At 38.9% G+C, this 25,184-nt stretch overlaps 1 protein-coding gene across 1 annotated transcript in view; it reads right to left on the bottom strand.

Moving 5' to 3' along the window:
• The window catches only part of sgcz (sarcoglycan zeta), a 320,919-nt gene that overhangs the window by 31,834 nt on the left and 263,901 nt on the right, over positions 1-25,184 (bottom strand). The window contains exon 6 of the mRNA XM_084711049.1: positions 12,457-12,580. Within this exon, the coding sequence (XP_084567175.1) occupies positions 12,457-12,580 (124 nt within the window). The remainder of the gene's footprint in view (positions 1-12,456; positions 12,581-25,184) is intronic.

The raw sequence follows: 25,184 nt of genomic DNA, 5'->3' as shown, positions 1-25,184 counted from the left end.
TACTTAGTTGTTGCTGTGTCAAGTCTTTTTCTTTAAGAAAAACTTGTTGTTGTACAGTACCAGTCCAAAATGAGAACACACTCATTCAGTTTTTTCTTTATTTTCAATAAGAAATGGTTCAGATTACACCAACAGTGCCCAAAGCTGTCATCAAAGGAAAATGTGGCCACTTTGGTGAATCTAATAATGAGTGGTTGTCTGTCTCTATGTGTCAGCCCTGTGATGAACTGGCAGTTTGTTCAGGGTGAACCCCGCCTCTCACCCAATGTCAGCTGGGACTCCATTTTGCCCAAGTCTGCTTTAGAAAGAGGTTTTTCATTTATCCATGACGAAATGATATTCTTTATATCAGATATAAGGATATTGTGCAGTCTATGAGAACTAGTATCAACAATTACATCTTGACTCAGATGCCCAAGAAGCCAAGAAACCAGATTTATATATAAAGCTCCACCATTTCTTTTTCTTTTTCTCATATCTTGCAAAATATCCTTCCATATATGCTTGAATTTTGGGACAGGACCACACACATTTGGTGTCTTATGTTGGGAGAAATTTGCAAGCGGTGTGTATTTTAGATTCTTAAAAAGCAAAAACATTTTACGTTGGTTTCACATTTTGCTTACTATGAAATTCCACATTAGTTTTCATGTCTCTAGTATAAAGAAAACGAAAAACATTTCAGCCTCAAACACCAAAACAGCACATTATTTTAAAGCCTATGGAAGCGTGGCTTTAAATAGCAGAAATGCAGGGTCAGCAGAAAGATGTATTTTAGCCACCTAAAACAGGACCACCTAAAAATATCAGTACCAGTTTAACTGTGTGCTATATTTAGAACATTTTCACTGCTTTATTTTGCTGTCAGACAGCATTTTCCAATGGGAACTGAAGCCGCCATCTTTGCTCTCCTTGAAGGCGCTAAGACTCCTTGGACTAAAAGAGTCATTTTACCTTGAGGGACATGAGAGTTGTTGTACTACCTGTTAGTCGGTTTGTCTTATTGTGTGACTTTGGTGTTGTACCTCATGAAGTTTGTCTCTGAACTAACGTTAATTGCTGCAGATTGAGGCAGTTGTAGACCAGCAACTCCCGTATGAGGAAACATTTTTTCAAAGCAGTCTTGCTGGCTGTGATGGGAGCATAAATGGTGATTTCAGTTCCTCGTTGGAAAGTAAAGCAGTGAAAATGTTCTCAATGTAGCGCACACTTAAACTGATTTATAAAAATATTGTTTTCATCAAAGGCGTCCCAGGCAATGATACAGCTTCAGCTCCCTGTTGTTCAGATTGTTCAGACTTGGGCAGATGATGCCAGAGGGGGCAGAAAAGTTTTGTTGCGTGACAACCTAGAAACTAACAAGGATTTTATTGTGATTGGTTCATGGAATTAAATGCTTTATTATTAAAGCATGCCCAATTCAAACCCAACACAAAAAACTGAACAAAACTTTCTTTTTAGATGCTTATTATTATGTACTATTATGATTATTGTAGGTTTGATTTTCCAGAGGCTTTTAGGTGTTTATGAGTGACCAACCAACCAAACATACTAACTGCCCTACTAAATTTAATCTTTGACTTGCCAAAGAAGTATAATCCATAGATAAACCCAGACTGTGGTGACTATGGCACAGTCAGAAGTTGGAAAACCATCAGATATCCAAGATGAAAATACATTTTCCGCAAAAATGGGCAAAAACAGTAAAAGCTTAAGCGGGAATAATGCCCACCCTTAAAGCTGATCAACAAAGGCAAGCATCCCTGGATAAATCCCACAATGCTGTGTGGTCCCAGGATCCGCGTCTTGGACTGCCGTCATACCAGCCGTCAGGCTATAAATAATCCACCTGAGCTGGACAGGTAAGAAGGAGGATATTCTTAGCTGTCCGATGATGAATCAAGCTATAAAAATGTTATTTTAGATCAGAGATTTTCCCACTGGAAAAAAAAAAAAATCACAAAACAGACTATCTTTGAAAATATGAACACAGCTCTGTAACAGCTTGAAACTAAATAAACTTCATTCTGTTGTGCATTAGAAAAGATAATTAACTGTGCAGCGAAATGCTTGTAAATTGCGAGTGCAGTCTCCTAAGCTATTCAAGTTAGTTAGACAAATCTTTATGTTTACAAGGGTCACACTGAGGGGATAGCTGTAGGAGGGGATGCGAAATGCAAATATGCTTTCTCTGACTGTCTGTCATGAATCACTGATATGTCACATCAAGCAGTGAGAGGGTATCAAAATTATATGTAAAAAAATATATGAAAATGTCACAGATTATTATAATAATTTTCATAAATGTCAGAGCAGTTGCTGTGGAGTTGAATCTGTCACCTCAGTAGCAATCAAATGTGTGCCTCTGAGCTCAAGGATAACACACATCCTCATATAAAACAGACCTGTTTAAAATGGCCTGATGAGGTCCCAGACATTGCGTCATTGGGTACCGCTGTCATAAAATGCTTTATGGGTATAGTGTGATCTCTAGTAAAGAGCCAGCATGGGGTTAGGGCATGGAGGCAGATGGAAGAAAACAGAGAAACATAATTCAATAATTGTAACGTCCTACAGTATATCAGACTGTGGTAGGAACTCTCCTGCCTGCCAGTTTTTATTTGTTGAACTGATTTATCTGCACTTCAGGTTACTTCTCCTCCTGTCTCTCAAGCCTGTCTGTCTTTCCACCTGTCTGACTGCCGTCCTGTTTCAATACAGTATCTCTGAAAAGGCCTCCCCGGAACAATCAGCTTTTCAGATGGCTGAATTGTACAGTTTTACAGACATAAAGCAACAATTGTCAGGATAATGATCTGCACCACAGGCGTCTGAGCAGTGGAGCAAGTGGAGCAGCTACACCCCCTCTATTAGACTTCTGGGAGCAAATGTGTGCTTTTGCATCCTCACTTTTTTATAGTATAAACTTTTTAAAGATTTTGAGTTCATAATCACAATAATCTGAGGTTCGGTGCACTCTCTCCAGCACCAAATAAGAATCAGCAAATCAGGACCGACAAAATACTGTCACGCACATAATAAATGGTAAAATAACGGCGTAGTGAGTCTATGTTTAATTCCCTTTTGGATCTGATCCACCATCCAGCACCTATTTTAGTGAGAAATCTTACATTTTAAAATAGCTTGCCCGTCCTGTTGTCTTTTCCCACTAAAATAGCCCAGCTGACAAACAGAGGCTGGTGGAGCTGAGGCAACAAAATCCAAAATGTAAAGTTTGTACATGTATATGGATTATATTGATGCCAAACTGACAAGAAGACTGTCAACATGTGGCACATTTAATGTTATGTTTCTAGAGTTAAACTGTGTGTTTTTGCATACAGATTGTTCATATATCATATTTCTTAAAGGGAGTTTGGCATAAAATTTTCCCTGGAGAGCGCAGGGACCTTTAGTCTGGTAAGATGTTTTTTTTATTATTATTATTTACATTTTGCCACCACTGCAGTAACAAATTTCCTACCATACGTCACCCTCTCTGATACTAATCTTGCACCCTCACTTTTAATTATAATTAGGCGACCATCTGCATCCACGGTGCAAAGTCACAATTAGAAGCAACATGTGGAAAGTGCAACATGTGGCTGTTCTTTGTATGGACACACTAGAGCTGGGCACAATATTTATCTTGATACACATTTGCTCTAAAATAACATACCATACATTCTCAAATAGTGGAAATGTTGCAACAATAGTGAGAGGTCCCAGGTTCAAATCCTGGATGAACCCCCAGATACAGTATAGCCTCCCTAAACAAACTAAGGCTCCACTGGAGACTGAAACATATATAATAGCTCAATATCTTTGGGCCATTCTGCAATATACAATATAAATATCTTCATATACACATCTTCTCTAGAATAATATACCATAAATTATCAAATAATGCAAACATATAATGATCTGGGTGACAAAATTAGATATTGCAATATTTTTCACCAAACATCTCAATGTTGATTTTGCAACAATACTGTAGGGGTAAACATCAGGGGTAAACAAATACAGGCGCCACTGGAAACTGAAACATGCCAACGATGACTACTGGTGCGTTCACAAAATATTTACACAATAAGATTTTTGATAATATGGATATAACGACTAAGTGGGTGAAATCAAATAATAGAACAGCCAGAACAGTCATTATTGCAATCAGCTTATTGCAATAACCATATGTCCCCCATCACTTGGTCTCATATTTTTAGATATTTTAGATGTTTTTTTTTAGTCAAGTATAAATCCATGAATATGCACATGAATACAGTCACAGGAGAAAAATCAAGGGATGAGGTGCTTTTCAAAGAAACAAATGAAGACACTAATGCAAAGCATGAAATATACAAGTGTTGCATTTGAGGTCATGGTTTTGCAGAGAGAAGTGAAGGAGGAAACTTTCAGGTCACTTAGTCAGAGATGACGGTAAGAGGAGAATTTTATTTGCAATGCAAATTAACATTAACATTATGACATCAGGTATTGTGTATTTATATCTCATGACAAACTGAAGAACTTGTGAATTCAAACAAAGTGAGCTTTGAAGTATAAGAAGAGATGCTCTGCTTGAATTAGATGTTTTTAATAAAACATTAAAGCAAAAATATGCACAAGCTTTGAATAGTGGGGTCACCAAATGGCAATGAATAATAATATGAATTTGAAAATAAAAAGTTTTCTACAGAGGTGCCAAACAAAGTAACTTTGTTCTTTTTATTTGGGGTGTGAAAAGGTTTAGTTTTTTATTTGTTCATGCAGTTTGAGAGAAGTCTTAACTTCTTGCTCTTTAGAAGACAGTTTCACAACTCTTTGACTTTTACAGTTTGAATGTACTTCACTCATGTTATCTTGAAATGTGTCAAAAGTAGATATTTGTGCCAGATTGTCCAGGTATTCATCCTTAGTCGACCCTGTAGGGTCAATGGCAAAGGCCATTTACTTTGCTTTTCTCTACAGGGAGGTCAGAGGTCAGGGTCTCCTCTGAGCTGATAGGGTAATAAATAAATAATAAGTATTGTGCTCTGCTGAGAGACAGACTATCAAGGAAATTAAAAATATAAACTTTGTTTTTTCTCACTAATTAAAAATAAGACATCTTCATAGGTTCTCTACAGAAAGATCAGATGTTGATGATAAGGTTTCATTTTAAACTGTTGCTGCTTCAAAACAGCACACAGGAGTAGAGTAGTAAACTAATGCTGTCAAGCTTTCCATTTCTCTACATGTTGCAGGTGTGCAGGAAGGTGGCGTCTTTTCTGTAGTGTCTCAAAAAGATGAAACAACTGAGTACATGGGTGGTGAATGGATTAAACTCCATCTTCAACTGCTCTAATATAAGCTGCGGTGTTAGCATGTCTGGCTAACTAACACTAGCTTACTAGGTAGAGTAACTTTACTCCCAGCCAAACGTGTTAGATACCACTGCATCTGCATTTGTTCTGCATTTGTTCCGCAGTTGTTTGAGGAAAAGGATGTTGGCTGGTGCAGAATCAAAGTGGGTCGACAACGATGCATCTCTCTTTGGCTCGCTGTCTCAGATCTAAGCCGGGTTAGCTTAGCTTTTATCCCAGCTGTCTTCCTCAATTGCGGTCCGGCTCAGCTGGGTGGTTAAAAACATGTCAGATGAAAACATTAAAATGTCAGCAGGAGACTTCTCTGCCGACTCAAGGAGTTAGCAGCAGCTTTCATCAGCTGGTTACACTTACGAAATCTGCTTGTGAGTCATTACTTTAGCTGGCAAAATCCATCGTTGTCAGCTAGCTAGCTGTCTCTAAGGAAAACAGGCCTCGAGTTTCAACAATTACTACCAATGTCGATATTATATCTGCCACCATGATCACTGAAAACTGCAAAAATTCAGTGTGAGGATGGAAAGTTTGGCAGGGTAACAGTAACTAAGGAGGGCAGGGCTTAACAAGGGGTCAACTGTCCTGAGGACAATAAAAATATCACCTGAGACACAAAGTTGTCCTAGACTATTCTGTGACAGTAAAGAAAATGAATTCATTAAAGGCATCAATCAATATTACTCAATTACAAATAAGTACTGATGTTAGAATATAATATATAAAAATAGTTTAGTAAACGTACAAAGTATTCTTATCAAAAACTACTCAGTTTTAGTTACTTTTAAATGTTGTTGATAAATCATACAAATTCAATCTCCATGAATTTTGCATGATGTTGCAATTTTTCACTGCAACTTTTCTACAATATCTTACCAATCATTGCAGCTTCCCGCAAGTTTGACCAATCGCACACATCATCCAGTGCTACAGGTACTTGCTATTGACATCTATGCTCTGTATACTTACATAGTTTATCATTTTGTTCTTGCTGTTTTTACTGAGCAGCATTTTTTTCCATCAATATTTCCTGGTTTTCATCAGCCTGTTTGTGATCAGGGAGCATTAATGGCTACAAAAATACAAATGAAAGGTTTTGATATTAATTCAAACTGTACTCAGTACTCAATTATGATTAAGTACAGACTTGAAAATATATTCAGAAAGGTACAAGTACCCAAAAATCTACTTAATTACAGTAACTGGAGTATTTGTAATTAGTTACTTCCACCCCTAGGAGGCATCAAGGCATGTTCCATGATAAGTCTCACACATGCTTACATACTGACATGGTGCTAAAAGTGTATATAAATCAGTTAGAAATGAACAAGAAACAGTAACTCAAGCATTGACTAAAAGAGGAATTACTCTGTGAATTTCCTCTTTCTGAACACAGGTATACACACTGGCAAGGCTTCTTGTGGCATTTATGAAGTAGTACCTGAGTGAATTGTGGGGGGTTTTGTGTGTATCTGGCAAACGGGCGTCGTAGCAAAGGGTGACAAGGCTGGTCTGTCATTTCTCAAGCCAAAGGCCCACACCACAATTCTTGTTACACACTACTTCATGCTATTGTTCACCATCAATAGGGAGACATCTATTTATGCAGGGATGACAGGCAGTGAGAGAGAGAGAGGGAGAGAGATAATGGATGAACAAAGGACAGAAAGAGACAAAAGAATACATGAAACAGAGAGAGAGAGGGGGAGGAAGAGAAAGAAAGAGATGACAGAAAAGAGGTAAAAATTATAATCCCCCCCTCCCTTTCCCTGGGAAGTGACAGCCACGGTGATGTATAACCCTGGCAGTGGAAAGTTAATTAGATAGGCTGAGTTACTTAGAGATGAAGGACTGAGAGGCTGAGAGGGAGAGGAGGGAGGAGGAGGAGGGTGAGAACAAGATGTAGAGGAGGACACTTTGAAAAAAAAAAACAAAAAACAAAAGAAGAGTAATAGAAATGAGGACGGTAAGAAATGTGAGAGGTGAAGAAGAGGAGAGATATGGGACACAGAGGTAATAAGGGGGAGTTTGAATAAAAGGCAGGGCACCTCATTCAAATTATTTTTCGCCTTTCCACGCAATTCAAACAGTGTAATAGACAGGAGCGCCACAATGTAAGAAGGGTAGCATGAGTACACTCAGCAACAATAATGATTACAACAGCCTCAGTCTCTCTCTGCCTCCCTTTGTGCTCGGCTCAATGACGCACTTTAACATGTCAGGTGCACCGCTGTGCAGGCGCCCTTCATCACAGAAATGCACGACCCAGACACAGTTCAGTCACATTACTTGGAAATGTAATCAAAGTTACTGAATACAAATTACATGGCAATTTTTGTAATTAGTAATATAATCAATTGGATTACCAAAAAGATATAACCAAATCTGGGCATTTTGGAATTATTTTTTGATTGCTTAAAAATCAACCATTGAAAATATGTTTTTGTTGGTCATTAAGCCTATTTATCCTCTCCTTATTAAGCATATCAGGAGCATGGATGTAACGTTAGTGTCAGTAAGCTAATTAAGTAATTAAAAATCTTCAAGACAAGGTAACTTAATGACCGGTTGCATTTGAAAAGAATTTGACAGCTACTGTAAACACACTGTACAAGACACGGTACACATGTGATGGCTAGCTATGTTTGGGACAGTGATGAACTGGCATCGATTTCATTAGAAAATAACATGGTCTGTGCCGATTACACCAAGAAATAAATTCTGATGAGAAATTACCAGATTACCTATACTCTGTATAGAAACACTAACCCAGAGATTTAGAGAGAAAGAGTGAGAGAGGAACCTTTGATTTGCAAAACTCTTGCGAGATCATGATTTAGGCCAGGACTTGAAAAGTTGCTAAATCTGTTAGCAACACTGGCTGCACTGTGTGGACAAGTGCTGTTTTCCGTCCCCTAGTTGTGTGGATCTTTGTGATGATGTTGCCCTGAAACCCATCTATAGGGTTCTTTTATGTTAAGTGGTTGTCTAAGAAACCCCATATGTCAGACCCACTATTCCTGAGTTAAAAGAACATCATTTATCATAAAAAAGTTTATTTTATTTTTTTTAATTGATATGTTTTAATGATGTAATCAAAACTTGACTATGTAGTTGTAATCTAATTACACATTTTTTACTGGTCTGGTTATAATGAATTATCTTTGAAATGTGATTATATAATCCTGATCACATGTAATAAGATTACTACCCAACCATGAACATAGATCAGAATATATCAAAATATAATTTATAAACCATGTCACCCAGTCTTACCTGGGGGAGCAATAAGCAGTATGATGGGAGGCTCAGTAAATGGAAGTAAAAAATATTGCATTCTTTATCAAAAGATCACATAAAACAGTATAAATGTGTCTGATTTGGTGACAGACCAGCAATTCAGGGATACAGTATTTTGGAATTTTACTCTTTTCCAATTTTCCCAGAATCAGAAATGCTTTTGGATAGAGCATTTTTATGTAATTGGTGTAGTCTGAAGTTATTTCATATAGCAATATTAGGCTATCTTAGCTCAATTGTTGAGTGTCTATGGGATCAAATAACGCAGTTATGATCCTGACATCCAGGAATTGAGTGATGGAGGGTTGTCTGTTTCCAAGCTTTGTCTCAGGGGAGTCTCAAACTTCGTAAAACGGAAAAAAGGAACCCCATAAAAACAAGTGGCATCAGACCAACACACACCTTCAACTCAGATGTCACCCAAAATGTTTCAGTGGAAGACTTATTCAGTGGAACCAAGAATTTCCTCAGGATACATCTGGACTCTCCTTAACCTCCTATCCAACTACCCTATCAGTAATCCTGCTATGGTTGCCACAGAGCCTGCAGGTGTCAGGGGCAAAGCTCACCAAATAAGTAATCTGTTCCTGTAAATTATGAAGTTGTAGTGAGTGGGAGTCTAACCCAGCATGCACCAGGTTAGAGACAGGTCACAGATCTATCACAGGGCTAACCCATACAGAGAGAAAAACACTCACATTCACAGCTTGTGCGAAGGCACCAGGACACCTAAAGAATAACTATTGGAGAATTCTACAGAGAAAGGGTTAAACAATCCTGCAACTGGACACAAACAAATTATTCTGTCAAATTTCTAAATTGTGTGCTCATATACTTACTTACATATACTTTCTCAAATGTCCTTACCTGCTGACAGTCTTTGACAAACTGCTTGGATTGCGATTATGCTTAATGTTGGACTGAGATTTGCTGACACCCTTAGAACTTTTGGCTGTCTTTGATTTCCATTAAAATTATTTTACTGGAAAAGACATTTTTTTTGCTGTAAAACTTTAACACTACAACAATATTATCCAGGTTTTGGAGTTGTTTGTGGTTTTGGATGGATGTCAACAACCAATCTTGTTTCTGTCGTTTTTCTTTCACTCAAGTTATAAGAGGGGTTTGCATCAGACATTACTGTAAGGTAAGAGGCCCGGTTTCAGAAAAAAAATGACTGGAGGCACATCTGACATTAGTTGTGGTGCATTAGTATCCACCTTGCAGGTGGCAACAGCAATCCAAATGTGAAAATATGGTGCTCTATGCTGGTACACAAATGGAAAAGGTAGTTAACAATACAATACAATAAGTGAATACATCGTGTTGTTCCATTTACAGCGCTGTTACGCACAGGCCTCATTATTTAACTTCATTAAATCACCTTAAAACAACACCAGGCTGCTACAGTATAACTGTACAGATCTTTGAACAACAGATTGGTCAGTTATAACTTGTTATTATGCCCTTTTATGATGGAGACATCTGATCTCCAATGTGCTTCTACAAAAGTAGCTCATGTTTTATTCATCAAAACACACAGTACAAATGCTGCTGTGTAACATTAATCACTAAACTATGTGACCAAGGAATCATCACCAGATTTAAGTGTTGGCAGGTCTGCCGTTGAGCATTTTGTCACTATTTTTTTTTTTATTTCTATTGTTAGTATAAGTGGCTGATACTCTGGGTGCAGATTTGTGGTGATGTGTTGTAAAGTCATGATGCTCTGAATTGTCAAGACCTGCTGAGCTGTTGTGGTGCAGCTGTGTCAGAGCTATGGGACCAGCAATGTTACTGGCTGAGGCAGTGTTTAATCACCACACCCGCTGATCTATATTCAACTGCACCCAGTCCTTCTGTACGTCACACTGCTACACATGCATGCACCAAAACAGAAGATGCATGTGAAGACGGCCTGTGCACCCTGAAAATATATCCAAACAGCTGCAGACAACATGGACGCGTGACCTACTGCCTTGCACTTGGCATTTGTTATTCAAATCACAACTGAGGGTGCAAAATATTAAACTAGGGGTGCAACACATGCTTTTGCACCCTTGTAGAACTGAACCTGTATCCACCTGATGTATTATTGTTGGTGGCGATTGTATAGTGTTTCTGCAGCTATTACACTTTGCAGTTTTTGATAGCTAGTTTGATCTTTAATAATATGAAATAAAAACACACAGAAAGTAACCAAGAGTCTTCTTGAATACAATTGTGCAATTCCAATTAGGGTACTTTTAACTCTGTTATTTAACTTCCTACTTTTTTAAAAAAAATAGGTTTAATTTTTTTTTTTAAGGATGACATTTTCTTACTATTTGGAGGCCTCATTTATAATCATTTAAAATTTGTCTAGACATACAAACCTTAAAGATAGAGTCAGTGGGATTTTCCCTAGCTGTTCATTAAATAAGGAAATACAGGCAGAGGGCAGGGTCACACACACACTTCTGGTGGGTCATAAGTGATGACTGAAAGGGATTATGTAAGTTTATACATTGTTTTCTGCAGGAAAATATTGCAGATTATACCTTTAAAACATTTGCAGATCTTAGTGTACTGTAACAATGGTGAGAGTGCTCATAAGTTATCTTCAGTGTTTCATTATTTACAATAGCTACCTCAATAAATCAAACTTTTCTATGCTCTCCACAGTTCCTCTCCACACTGTAACACACTGTACGCCACTTTCCTCGGCTGCACATATTAATTATATATTTGAGCAGAGTTTCAAGTCCACCATCTCTTGCATATAGCTGACATTCTTGCTTATTATTTTGTTACCAGTATGCCAAAGCTGTCCCAAGAGTCTGGTGACCTCTGCATGCTTAATTTAACTCAGACCTTCTAGTGTCTGGTCGCACGGATGAAGTTGTCTGGGTTTGCAAAAGTAAGGCCCAATGGACAGAAACAAGATAAGGAAGTGAGAGGGGAGGAGGAAAGAAAAGCAGAAGAAGAAAAAAGATGGTGATATAGCAGAGGAAATAAGAAAAGGAGCATCAAACTTTCACTGTTGTTTTCACAGTATTATCTGTGTCTGTGTATGAGAATGTGAGAGTGTGTGTACTTCTGCTAGAAGACAGTGTGTGTGTGTGTGAGACTGACAATGACAGTGAGTGCGACAAATGAGAGGGGGCCATTCTTCTGTTAATTACTGAGTTAATGACACACTATGCTCCAGCGGACATGCAACACGGCAGGCTGATGCACATACACACACACACACACACACACACACAAGGATAATGGCTAAGTCTGCTTTGGCGCTCACGCAACATGGCAGGCTGCAATGCAAAGAGCTTGACAGTGAGATAGTGGGCTAACAATGATACACACACATACAAAAACACACAGAGCAGCAGCGACTGACAGGGAACCTCATCAAACTGGCTTTAATGAAGTCACTTCTCCCAAATAGAAGAGAGGAAGAAAGGAGGGATGAGAGGAGGAGGGGAGAAAAGGAGGACAAGGTCGCCTGGATTGATGACGCTCATTAGCCTAATAAGGTACTTTAATGAAGCGGGCCCAACACTATAGAGCGCCACAGTCTGAAGACACATACACACACAGACACACACATTGGTTTGCCTTGTGTTGTCCCTTGCATTTACACATGAACATAGCTATTTTTGTCAGCTTCTTTTTTCTCTCGCAAACAAATACACACACACACACACACGCGCATGAGTTGTACTCTCAGAAATGCTAAAACTGTTCACTTCATCCTCACACACATTTTCACATACACACACACACAAAGAAATAAAGCAACAGGTGGAAACACACTCACCTCTCCTTCTGAGGACTGCAAGAGGAGGTCTTTCCTACAGGATGCTGTAAAGTCTCCCACTCCAGCATTGACCTCCACCCCTCTGGGGGCCTCCAGGGTCAGGGTCCGAGTCGGGGACTCCAGCCTGAGGAACATACAGACGCTTTAGTCAGCAAATGTAGATAGATATAGTCCTTTACTAATCCGAAACAAGGAAGTCTGTAGCATTACAGCTGTAAAACAGGATGGCACAACAAAGAGTAAACAGCAGGGTAAAATAAATCCATAACTACAAGAGTCAAGTTCAGATCTGCGCCCGGCAACAGATGGTAAAGCACCTACTGCAATACCACCACGAAAGCCAGATGTAACCAGCAGAGAACCCCACATATGTTGTCCCCAGCTAAAACATGGTTTCAAACAGGAGCAGTTGTTGATCACTTGTGGCCCCTAATGGTTGTATAAAACGGAGCAGTCAAAAAACAGAATTAACGCTTTGCAGTTGCATGTCTCCACCGATCAGTTTTAAGAGTTATTACTTAGCTTTGAATTAGAAGGGCTACTAGTTATAGATGGCACCAGAAATAATCGGTTAAACTATTTATCAATATTTTACTCATGAATAATATGAGTTAACTGTTGCCTCTTAAGTTGTTATACAGCTGCCCACCACTAGTCTGGGCTGCAGCCCCATCAGACGTCAGCCTCTCTCACCATACGCTGTAAACATGTATGCCCTGATGGCCCAGGCCACCCTCAATGTTTATATCAGCAAAGTCGGCCAGATGACAGTTTGTAGCGTTTTAATCTAGAAAATGGAAACAAGTGTGTAAGTGTAGACTGTGACAGAATAAACTGGTATATAATCACTCGACTGGAGGAACATGTGACCACATTCAGCTCAGACAGGGACATTAACCTGCAAGCGGAGCAGCTGCTGCTGCTAGCACTGTTAACATTAGCCACACTGTGTAGCAGGCTGGCAGCTAACGTCAGCTCTTGGTCCTTTACCCATCAACACTGATCCTCTTCAGTCTGAAAAGTTGAAGCATTTAGTGAGTTGTTGTCATGTTTTGTAGGTTAAAGTATATTGTTTGTATTGCACAGCGCAAAGTGTCACGCATTTCAGTGGCATTTAAAATATGATTTGGTGATTGTAGACTGTGATTAACAGCTTCAAATGGATCTTAATATTTTTGGTGTTTAACTTTAGCAATTAATAAATTGTACTCAATTTTAACTGCTTTCTGAGTGTTTTGTTACTGTTAATCTAATCTAAAATTTTTTTTTGCATTTATTCGACAGGGGAAAAGTCGCTAGGAACATCCCTTGTTGAGACACATCTGATAGAAATAGTATTTAAATAATTTTCTGAAATATAGAAACCATGACATGATTTGTCCCAGTTCTCAAGAATGGGTGACCTTCAAACTTTTAATAATGTTTTGGTTTTCACATGGGTCTTACATCCTAGTCTCATTACAGTAATACTGCAGTTTGTTTATCAGGTTTGGTGTGTGTGTCTACTAGAAGCAGTTATGGTTGTAAAGTCTGACAGTGGTAGGAAGGAAAGACCTGTGAAACGTTTCCATCACACGCTGTGAGTGAAGCACTGACACCGAAGGAACCACCTAGTGTTGTGAGAGTGTCTCCATGAGGTGGGACCTGGGATGGTAGCTTAGACATCACTCTGCTTTCACCCACCACCTCTACTGGGTCAAGGGGGCATCCCGGGACAGAGCCGGCCCTATTAATTAGTCTGTTCAGTCTCCTCCTGCGAGCATGTCGAGACGCTGCTGCCCCAGTGGAGCACTCCACAGAAGATGGCTAATGCCAACAGAGTCCAAAAAGGTCTGCAGGAGTAAAAGACCCAAGTCTCCTCAGCAGATAAAGTCTGCTCTGGCCTGTCTTGTATAGTGCAATTGTACTGTCAGTTCAGTCCAACTTATTATTAAGGTACTCAAAAGATTTCACCATCTCACTGTCCATTCCCTGGATGCTCACTGGGTCACTTCAGGCTGTGGAAACACTGGAATCACCTGCTGGGACGCACAGTACAAACCAACAGAGTGGTTTTATTGTGATTTTTCAGCAACCATTAGACTATGACTAAAGGATCAATATTGAGTTGCCTGAGAACACAGTTGTCAATCCCCCAGCTGCTCAATCTAAAGCAGCTGAGGACTGGTAGTACCGATAAAGCTAAAATAATTAGCGCTCGTTAATTCAATGTTTAATCTTAAACAAAGACATCGGTGCAGTTCAGCCCCCTGGAGTTATATGACATTACACAACATGCTGCGTCTTGAATACACAACTTGAAACAGCAGAATGAATCAGTGTGTGCCATTTCCTCCTTGTCTTGTTTGGTTTGGATGAATCAAAATGAGCACGTTCAGGAAAATTTTTTTTGTCACAATCACAGAATCTAGAATAATCAAACCTTATGAAATTGTGCAGCTAAATTTTGGACAGAGGGGCTGGGGTTGGGGCTTCCCAGTAGTGTTCCTTATGGATTAAAATCTGACCAATCAAATTTTAGTTGAGGTACATATGTTTCAGCGTCATATGCTATTTTCACGAGCCAGACTAAAAACATTTTCCCATGTGACCTGATGTAGGTTTCTGCATGATGATGTTGCGCCATATAAACCCCTTAATGAGGATGAAGGAGGGTATCAGGGTATTGTGTCACAGCTTTTGGCTATTTTCACTTTGAAAAGACGTGAAAAGAACATGGATGGAGTCACCCTTTAAAGTGACACTTAACCTCAAAATCAAATTTGATCTTTTTTTAATGAACACAAATTTGGTATTAGTCAACTCTGTTTTGTGCTCATTTCTAAGCTTTTACAGAGAACACAGATGTTATGCATGTTTTCTCTTTTTGCAACAACTGAATTTTTATGGTTGACTATATTTTGTTATGCCTGATTGCTCAAGTTAAAATTCTATTATTCAGAGTATACAAATTTACTATATAACTCAGCTATATAAGAACTGGATATGTTGGTTATAGATTTTTAACTATATATTTTTATTTTTTTATGCTGCACTTTTCTTGTGGTATATAACACTTTTTTAACTAAATACTTCACAATCTCCTTCATTGGTGAAATCACCTGTAACTAAAATGTTTTGCAAGTAGCAAGCAAGGCATGGTATTGGAGAAAAGTCAGGACCCCGAAAGTGAGTCAAATGAAGAAAGAAAGAAAAGTCTTTCATTGGTGTCACGGGAAATGATCTCTACTTCTCAACTCAACAAAGATTTTACAAGAAACAAAACAGGATGTGTAGTGTTGATATGTTAAAGGGACAGCTCACCCCAAAATCAAAAAGACATGCTTTCCCTCTAATCTGTAGTTGTCTGTATACATCCAGATAGTTGATGTGTGAGTTGCAGAGTTTTGGAGATATCGGCTGTAGAGATGTCTCCAATATAAGGGGACTCAATAGTATGACTTGTGGCGCTCAAAGTGCCAAAGAAATACATTTGAAAAATTCAAAACCAGTGTCTCTTTCCAAAAATCATGACCTCGTTACAGACTTTGTTGTAGCAGATTTCATGTAGGAACAATTTTCTTTCCAGCAGAAAGAAAATAGTTCTAGTAGATTCTGAAGTAGTTCCAGTAGGTTCTACTGCAGAAAGAAAGTAGTTCCTACAAGAAATTGCTCACAACAAGGTGTGTGGATTAACTTGGGTAACTGGGTCATGATTTTTGGAAGGAGACACTGATTTTTAGTTTTTCAAATATATTTTTATGACGCTTTGAGCACCACAAGCCAAGTGGCTTTTAGCCTCATGATATTGGAGAGAAGGCAGGCATCTTTACGGCTGATATCTCCAGACCTCTGCAACTCACAACAAAAATATCTAGATTAATAAATAGAACAACAGTTCAAGGGGAAAATGTGTATTTCTGATTTTGGGGTGAACTGTCCCTTTAAATCCTCATGTCTGGCTCAGATGTTTAATATTTATCTTTACACATCAGCAGGGATGTTCCAACGCACATTGCACTTTACACAGCTGTGTAGCCAGAAGTTCCATGTAGAGTGACCTTATACATTTTTTCAATTTTTTTCCAAGAATTGCTGACTTGCTTTTTTATTCTACTCATTTTACTGTGTCGTAACTCTTTCCTTTGTCTTTCAGAAAACCTACAAGAACAAATATGAAGAAGGAAGAATTGTTACACTGCGCTGCTCCAAAGTGCTCCGGCCATGGTTGGCATCCCTCCCCTTGGAGCGTGAAGGGTCAGTAGCTAAGTCTGCGAATCAAAGTTGAAAACAATATGAGATGATTAAACAGCTTGGTGGTGTTAGATAAGCTCAGTGCTTCGCTCAAGGGCATGTTGGCAAGAGAAATTATATAAAGGGGTGCTTTCGGCAAAGCAGACAGAATTACAATTTATGAAGTGGGAGTATAACAAATTCAACAGCACACTCACAACAAAAGATATCATGAGGAAAAAAAAATGCTTTGCTAGAAGAGGCACTTTTCCAGACAAGCTTTGCTCAAGGGCACCTCAGAAGGTTGGTTACCCAATCCCTACTGAGAGGTTGGAGGGATAAAGCATTCAAGCCAAAGGGTAGATTAACTGAACTCATGACGTGTGTCCATACTGTGGCCAAACAACAGAGAGGCATAAACAAGCATCAGTGCCTCAGCCAAAGGCACTTTGGCTGGAAGTGATCGTACCCAACTTCCTCTGTTAATGTCCTCTCTCACTATAGTCCCCTGGATTAAGAAAATGTATGTCCTCATCACTGGCCTTTTAGTGAGGAATAATTCTGCATTTCAGGGTTGCAATCTGAAGAACAAAACATTAGCAGACAGAGAAAAGCTCCCTCGGCGGTGGTTTTCCATGTTTGGTTGCACCCGAGTAATGAACGTGCATTTTAAAAGATATGTCTGTTTCAACACCACTTCCTTTCTGCTGCTTTTTATTTTCAGGGTGCTTTTATTTTCAAGCTTTATCAGTTGGTTGTTTCATTCCATTGCAAGAATGGTCCACCTTGAGAAGCAATTTAGTCAAGTACGTTTTAGTGTTGTAAAATACGTCCTTTAAAACAAAATATAAACATCAACTAATTGAGAGACTTCCATTAATTCCAAGTGGACATTCACTGGATTTAGGCTTTTTCTTCATTAAGTTGCAATACGCTGAAGGAGATCACTAGTGGCAAGATAATGTCACTTGATTTAAGAAAATGCTTGAAGCAGACTGGTTTGCATCAGAGTTAAGTCATCTCACCAAACTAATTTGCTGATCTTATTTTAATGAAAATGGGACTTTCGCGAGCAAGCCAGCCATTTAGAATTATGGTCGGGAGGACAAATTTTCCAAATTGGACCCCCCATCCACGCTCCATCACCACCACCACCACCACCCACCCATCTTTAGCTCTAACACAAACATGGGGAATTTCAAATAAGCTCTTGGCCATTAGCAGTGACACAGAGTGGAGAGTTATAGACCAACACACACCACACTGTAAAACCAAATGATCAAATTAATTATTTGTAGTAAGTAGTGAAAACTCAACTTTGTTTAGAGATTATCCTAACTTAAAAACGTAGTAGAAGTTTCTTTCTTTTGTGTTTATTAAACTCAGAATTTTTAATTAATGACAGCAAAGGGTCCTTAAAAAAACAAATTAGATATTAGATTGTAATACATTAAAATGTTTTACTATATTGAGTTTACTGAAAATGGAATTATGAAATTATTTATTCAGTTCTGTTAGCTTATTGCAGTGAGAGAGGTGAGTGACAATTGACACTTCGCTAAGTCCTACCTCCCAACAGCAACTTAGCAACCATAACTAGAGCTGACAAGCTTTACATTTTTCTACATGTTGAAGGTGTGCAGAGGCTCTGAGAAGAGCCATACTTGGCGTGTCATGAGTCTGGACGGTGACATCTTTTCTGTAGTATCTCAAAAGCGTGAAACACAAGAACACACGTGTGATGAATGGATTAAACTCTGTTTTTATCTGCTCTAACACAAGCTGCAAACATTAGCTTGTCTGACTAACTATGACTAGCTTACTAGCTGCAGTAACTTCACATCTAGCTAAACTTGTTAGATCCCACTGCATCTGCATTTGTTCTGTGGGGGTTTGAGAAGGAGGATGTGGACTGATGAAGAATCAAAATAGGTCTATGGCAATGCATCTCACCCTGGCTCGCTGTCTCAGGTCTATGCCGGTTAGCTTGGCTCTTATCTGGACACTCTTGTGTGATCATGGTCCAGCTGGTCTGGCTGGGTGACCCGTGTCAAAGTCCACTTCGCTAATTGAGTCTCTGCGCTTCCTTTTCCCATGTTAATGAATGTATTTCTGTCATCTATCAGTAGATATACCTGCTGTGTTTCACCATCTGACCTGTGTTTGCTGAGATGTGAGCTAGCTTTAGCCTCATTCATTTAGCATTAATGTTATGTATTCAGCTGTCAGGTAACTTTGCATAAACACTTTTACAGGGTTTTTGTTTTAAAACATGTCAGCTTGAAAATCAGCTGGAGACAGACTTCTTGGCTGGCTTAAGGAGTTAGCATTAGCTCACATCAGCCAGCTAGACTTATGAAATGTGCTTGTGAGTCATTATTTTAGCCAACAATTTTTTTTATTTTTTTTAATTATTTCAGCCATCATCAGCTAGAAATGAGAAGCTGCTATTATTTACATCTCTTTAGATTCAAAGACTTCATGTTTCAATAATTGTCCCAATTTTGATAATAAAGCTGCCATCATTATCACCATAAAACACATAAATGCAATGCGAGAATGGAAGGCTTAGCAACAGTAACTAAAGAGGGTGGTGCTTAGTCAAGGATCAATTCTTTTGTTGTCATTACTGAAAATGTTGGCTTAATCAACAATTTTAATTTTAACTGCAATCGAAGAGTACAAGCAAAATTAACTCCAAATATTTAATCTCTAATAATCTCCAACTTTTGAGTTGAGACAAGTTTTTGGGGTACTGCTGACTTATTTGGATTTACAGTACATGCTCTCTACATACATACTCAATATGAAACGCACAAAAGGTCAGTTATTTCAAAACACAATTTTCTTCCAGATTAGACTACAACAATTATATTCATCCTTACAGAGTACTTCACAGGTCCATTTTTCCAAATACGCCTCCACCAGCAGTCAGAAAGCTGAGAACCAGAACCGACTGGTTATCCACCATTATTTTCAAGTCAAATCCTCATCCGCCCAGAACTATGAATATAACCCCCTTGACCTGACCCGCACCCATGATTGAACATCCACACCCACAATCGACAAGCCTTGCTTGTGGCTATCAAAAGCTAATACTTTTCCAAACTTTTTACAAGCAGCAAAACCATGTTAGTCTCATAGTCTTTTGGTGCACCAAAATCCTCCAAAATAAGAGACATGGCCAGACGATGTATTGTCCACAGTTTGGTATCCTCTGCTGGCTATTTTTTTTTAACTTCGTCATTGGTTTTAACTATCAGTTAGCCTGCATCACTGTCAGATCAAACAATGACTTCCCATTGCTTGGCAGGGTCAAACATTGTGCTGTACACTTTCAGAATAAAACACTGGTGACTGATTAGACTTGTGAGCAGTTTTCCACCATCGAACTATGATCTTTCAAGTAGAAAGAAAGTACATGAACCTGCACAACATGGTCTTTGGATTATCTAGAGTTTTTAATGTTTTTTTTTTGTTTGTTTGTTTTTTTGCACTTTGAGCACCATGAGCTGAGAGTCATTTAGTGCATTACATTGGAGAGAATGTATGTAGACATCTCTACAAACAAACAGCACTATGTATTTTTGATTTTGGGATGAACTGTCCCTATACAGCATTTTTTTTTTTATGATACTGAAACTGAAAACTACATCAGAGCATGTCTTTTTTCAACAATGCTTTCTTTGTTATTCAGTTTCATCTGGCTTTTGCTAGCATATAAAATGTGCCCAGATTTGTGTTTCATAGAGAATGCCAGGACTTTCTTTTTAATTTAACAGTTTATGGAGACCTCTACAAATCAAAACATTTCCTCTGTCAACATGTCTGCATTTGCTGTCTGTCAGAGCTAACTGTGGCATTTATTTTGGGTTGAAGGTAACCGTATTGGAGGTTCAGAGGAGTCATGAGGTGGATTAAAGGTGAGGGCAGGTTTGCTGCTGTGCAGCGCTGAGCATCCAAGTGACATAATAAGTGTTGGAGGCAGACACTTCACATTGGGTCTGACTTATTGATCTGTAAAAACAGAGTGCATGCTGCTGCACTCAGAGGTTAAGAAGAAGAGAAACAAAGAGAGAGACAGGCAGACAGACAGAGAAGAGATTAAAAGAAAGTTTGAGGGAAATGAGAACAGAGGAATCATTCATTATTCCGAAGTTTTGCATGTGCATTGGAGAGAGAAGAGACAGAGAGTTTGCCAGCCCAGTCAACAGCACCGACGTGAGGATCTTGGGCTGGTTTGACAGTTGAGGCAATTACAGTGACGCTGCTGCAGGCTTAAAGCAGCTCTGATGGGCAGGCACACACAGACACACTGACTATCCATCACTCTGCGTCTCCGGACCCTCTTTCTCCACCTCGACACGGCGCTTGCTGTTTGCCATCATCTCTGTTTTAACTCACCTGTCTGTTTCCCTCACAAACATGTCATCTACTACTTTCGCTCCCTCCGATTTTTCCTCATTTTCAAATTGCCCATAATGAGACATAATGTAGCATATCTGCACACTTGTCAGGTGGAAAATTCACATCTCCAGGATGTCAGCTATTCAGTCACACAGTCTGACCACTGCAAACTTTTAAAAAATTTATTTGGCATAATGTTTTTCACACTCAAGGGAAAATAATGCAAGCAGCGTGCTGGAGGAGCTGCGGGGGAAAACAGAGGAGCCTCTGAGTGGGAGATGCTGTCACTTTTATGATAATGTTTTAAATTCTTAAACTGTAAGAATAAATAATTTCTGTCATTGTCAGTAGCCGGCAACAGAAAATTCAAGAAAAAGCCGGCGTGTGATGCATTATCATGAGTATGACCAAGATGGATGGGTTTCATAATAAAATTGCCATGAACATCGATTAAGAGCTGAAAAATTGGGTTTGAAGTTTCATACAAGTTTAAACTTGATTAACTTTGGTTAATTTATGTGTTGGAGGATAGTCTGGAGGCCAGCGTTAATGCTGTGTATTTTATTGCCATTCTCTGAATGATGATGTTCTTGATTTATGAGTGTGTCCTGTGCTCATGCATTTGAGGTATCAGCAATCTCATATCGACTTCAGATTTACTTGTTAAGTTTTGAATTTGAGGGAAATAATGTCTGAAAAGTGTTTTGACAAATAATGGATGACCCTGAATGTTTTTTTGTTTTTTTTTCTCGAAACTGGCTCAGCTCTCTGTCCCCCTCTTCATTCAAAGAAGTGATAATGGCAAACCTCTCACAGAAAATTGTGTTAATTCAAAACTGGTTATGAAATTTAAGAAGCTTGTGGTGTCGCTCTAGGGTTTGCGATGCTGGTCAGTCACTTTAGCCCAGACTGAAACATATCAGCCACTGCATGGATTTCCGTGTTCCTCAGAGGATAAACCACCTGAATCTTGGTGATCCTCTGACTCTTCCTGTCACACCACCATGAGGTTGACAGTTTGGGCATTGTAAGAAATATCCTGATGACTATTGGAGGGATTGCCATGAAATTTAGTCACGATTATTTTCACAGTCGATTATTTCCTCAATTGATTGATAGTTGTTTGCCTATAAAATGTCAGATAATGTGGAAAAATGTTGATCCCAAAGCCCAAGGTGACGTCCTCAAATGTCTTGGATTGTCCACAATGCAAAGATATTCAGTTTATAGTCAGAGAGGAGAAAAGAAACTAGGCAAAAAAAAAAAAAAAAAAAAGCTGGAGTCAGAGAATTTGAACTTTTCTTTTCTTAAAGAATTAAAACTCAAAGATTTTGACTTTGATGATCTTCCTGATGCAGCGCCACGTGACTGATCACTGAAATTAATTGTTAAGCTCAGACACGTTGTCAGTCTCACATTGACAGGCTGTCTATGTCACTCAATAACACTCATACACAAGCAGGTTTACACACAAAGAGCCAAATAGAGTTTCTGGTCAGGCCCCTGTGTGGTTGTGTTTTTTTTTTCCTGGTGCAGATAGCAGGAGTCCGCAGCTAAGCTGTTATCTTTGCTATTCATTATTATTAGAGAAAACTGTCTCTCCTCCCTCTCTGCTTGCAATTCTTACATCCCTCCTCCTCTTTCTCTCCAACAGCCCCCACACCCTTTCTCTCTCTCTCTCTCTCTCTCTCTCTCTCTCTCTCCCTTTCTCTCCCTTTCTCTCTCTGTCTCTCTCATAGATCTGTTGTGACCTTCAGTTGCGACAAGGCCATTTTATGCAGCGTCCATATTTGTCCAACCTGACAAGATAAGCAGGACAGAAATACATCAACAAGAAATGGTTTTTTATCTTAATTCATTCCAGAGGAAAACAGAAGAAGAAGGGGATGGGGTGATCTTAGATATTCACAAAGGAAGACCGAAGAAGAAGAGACTAACTTTTGCACATTTTAGGAAAAACGATATTTAAGAACCCTCAGTTGAACATCCGTTGGAAATATTAATGGAGAGTTTTTATGATACAATCAGCAACTCAACTCATTTGTATATTTTCATGTTAACATTTTATATCTTAGTTTGAAAGGCACTATATTCACTGAATGCATTCCTAATTTCTATATTTAAATACTGACTGACTGTGCCATGCCTGTGAGGCATTGCTGGGTTTGCAGTACAGTCTCTGTAAAGCTCAAATAATTACAGTGTTTGATTTAAAATCACTTGTGTCATAAATATTTGTGGAGGTCCTGAAATTGGACCTGGTAAACCTATTTAAATTTTGTCAGTCACTGTTTCCTCAGCGTGAACAATATAAGTTGAATATACACTAGAGTAGAGTGCAGATCCCTGCCAGGCAACATATGGTGAAGCACCTACTGCAATTCCTGTTAGATGCAACCAGCGGAGATTTGCAAATTTGCAATGACATTAACATGACCCCCAGATGCATTGTTGATGACTTGCGGCCCCTGGCAACCCGTGAAGAGGAGTAAGAAGTCAGCTGACAGTGGTCTTATAAAACAGAGCAGTCAAAAAATAGAATTACTGCCTCATAGTTGTTTGTCTCCACCAACCAGTCAAGTTACAGTTTACATCCATGTCTGTCCAGACTCATATAATGTCTGACGAGAAGACACTGAAGGAATTTTATATGGAACTTACCACTATACTGACCTGTAACTTTAAGGAATTTAATAATTGTGTGTTTTTTGGCTAAATCTTTTCACTATACATCTGTGATTCCAGTGAAAAATTTCCAGTGCTGTCTTCACTTAGAGGTTTATAGAGGACTAATAGAGAGCTGGACATGATGGACAATGATGTCACATTGATCTTGATCTTTGACCTTTTGGATATAAAATGTAATCACCTCATCATTTTATCCTGTTAGATATGTGAGTATTATTTTGTCATAATTAGCATATGAAATCTTGAGTTATGGCCAAAAATGTGTTTAGTGAGGTAACCATGACCTTCACATTGGACGTCTGATCACCAAAATCTATGGACAAATGAACAGTTATGCCAAGTTTGAAGAAATGCCTTTCAGGGGTTCTTGAGATATCTCGTTCACAAGAATGGGATGACCTGAAAATATAAAAGATAAAACCCCTATTTTTAAGGTTTCTCAAAAATTGTGACATACAGAGGTTCCTTAGCACACAGTCATGGATGTGTCCCCACAAAATTAGGCTAATTGGTCCACTAGTATTCAAGATTAGCTGCGGACAAGCTCTAGGTTCAGTGATCATGTACTCACACATGCACAATTGAATAATCCCCTCCAGGTGTAATAATTAAAGGTGATAACCCACAGGATCACATTTTCCAGAGAGACTAACACATCCACATATCCACTTGATGCTGTTAATGGTGCACAAAACACAAGTACACATCAGCATAACAGTGATAACAGGAATATTTTATTTTCTTCTGAGAATTCATAATTACTGAAGAATTGACTCGATGGAATTTCCCTTGAGGTCATAAAACCTACACGCTTGGTCTTCTTGCTATGGAATGAATCTACATCCTATCAAAAGAAATTACCTCGTTTGGTGTATTTTTGAAAGCAGTGTGGGAAGCTGTGCAGAAAATCTTGCTGAAAATGTTCAAATTGGGTCTTTTTAGAGTGATTTATATTTCCCAGAAGACTTGGCTGACATTCTTCCTGCCCTTTACCTTCTCAGAACCATTGAAAGCCACACCACCTTATCACCACCTTGCCATTTGGGACGCAAACCTTTAACCTTTTCACGCTAAATGCTCCGTCATCTGCTTCAGCGCCCCTGCCGCCTCCATCCAAACCCATCTGAGGAGCACTTAAAAAACTTTTTTAATTTTAAAAAGTGGTGCTGATTGATACATTGAGACAAGACTGAAGATGGGAAAAGTGACAGCCTTTGACTTTTAGAGAGTCAAATCGAGACAGAATGCTGAAATATGGCATTTTCTGAAGCCCTCTGACTTTTGCAGTGAGTCTGTGTCTGGGTAAGGGAAGGTGGTGCAATGTGTTTAAATCACCTCATGAATCCAGCAGGTGTAAAAAAAAAGGGGAGGGGGGTGGGAGGTGGGGGGGAGAGAAAGCCTTGGGCTGTTTTAAAAAGTTA

The sequence above is a fragment of the Lutjanus erythropterus genome, chromosome 3 (assembly GCF_056507025.1).
Source record: "Lutjanus erythropterus isolate fLutEry1 chromosome 3, fLutEry1.hap2, whole genome shotgun sequence".
NCBI classification, from domain to species: Eukaryota; Metazoa; Chordata; class Actinopteri; order Lutjaniformes; family Lutjanidae; genus Lutjanus; species Lutjanus erythropterus.
Note: the sequence above shows the minus strand (reverse complement) of the source record. Positions and strands in the feature narration are given on the sequence as shown.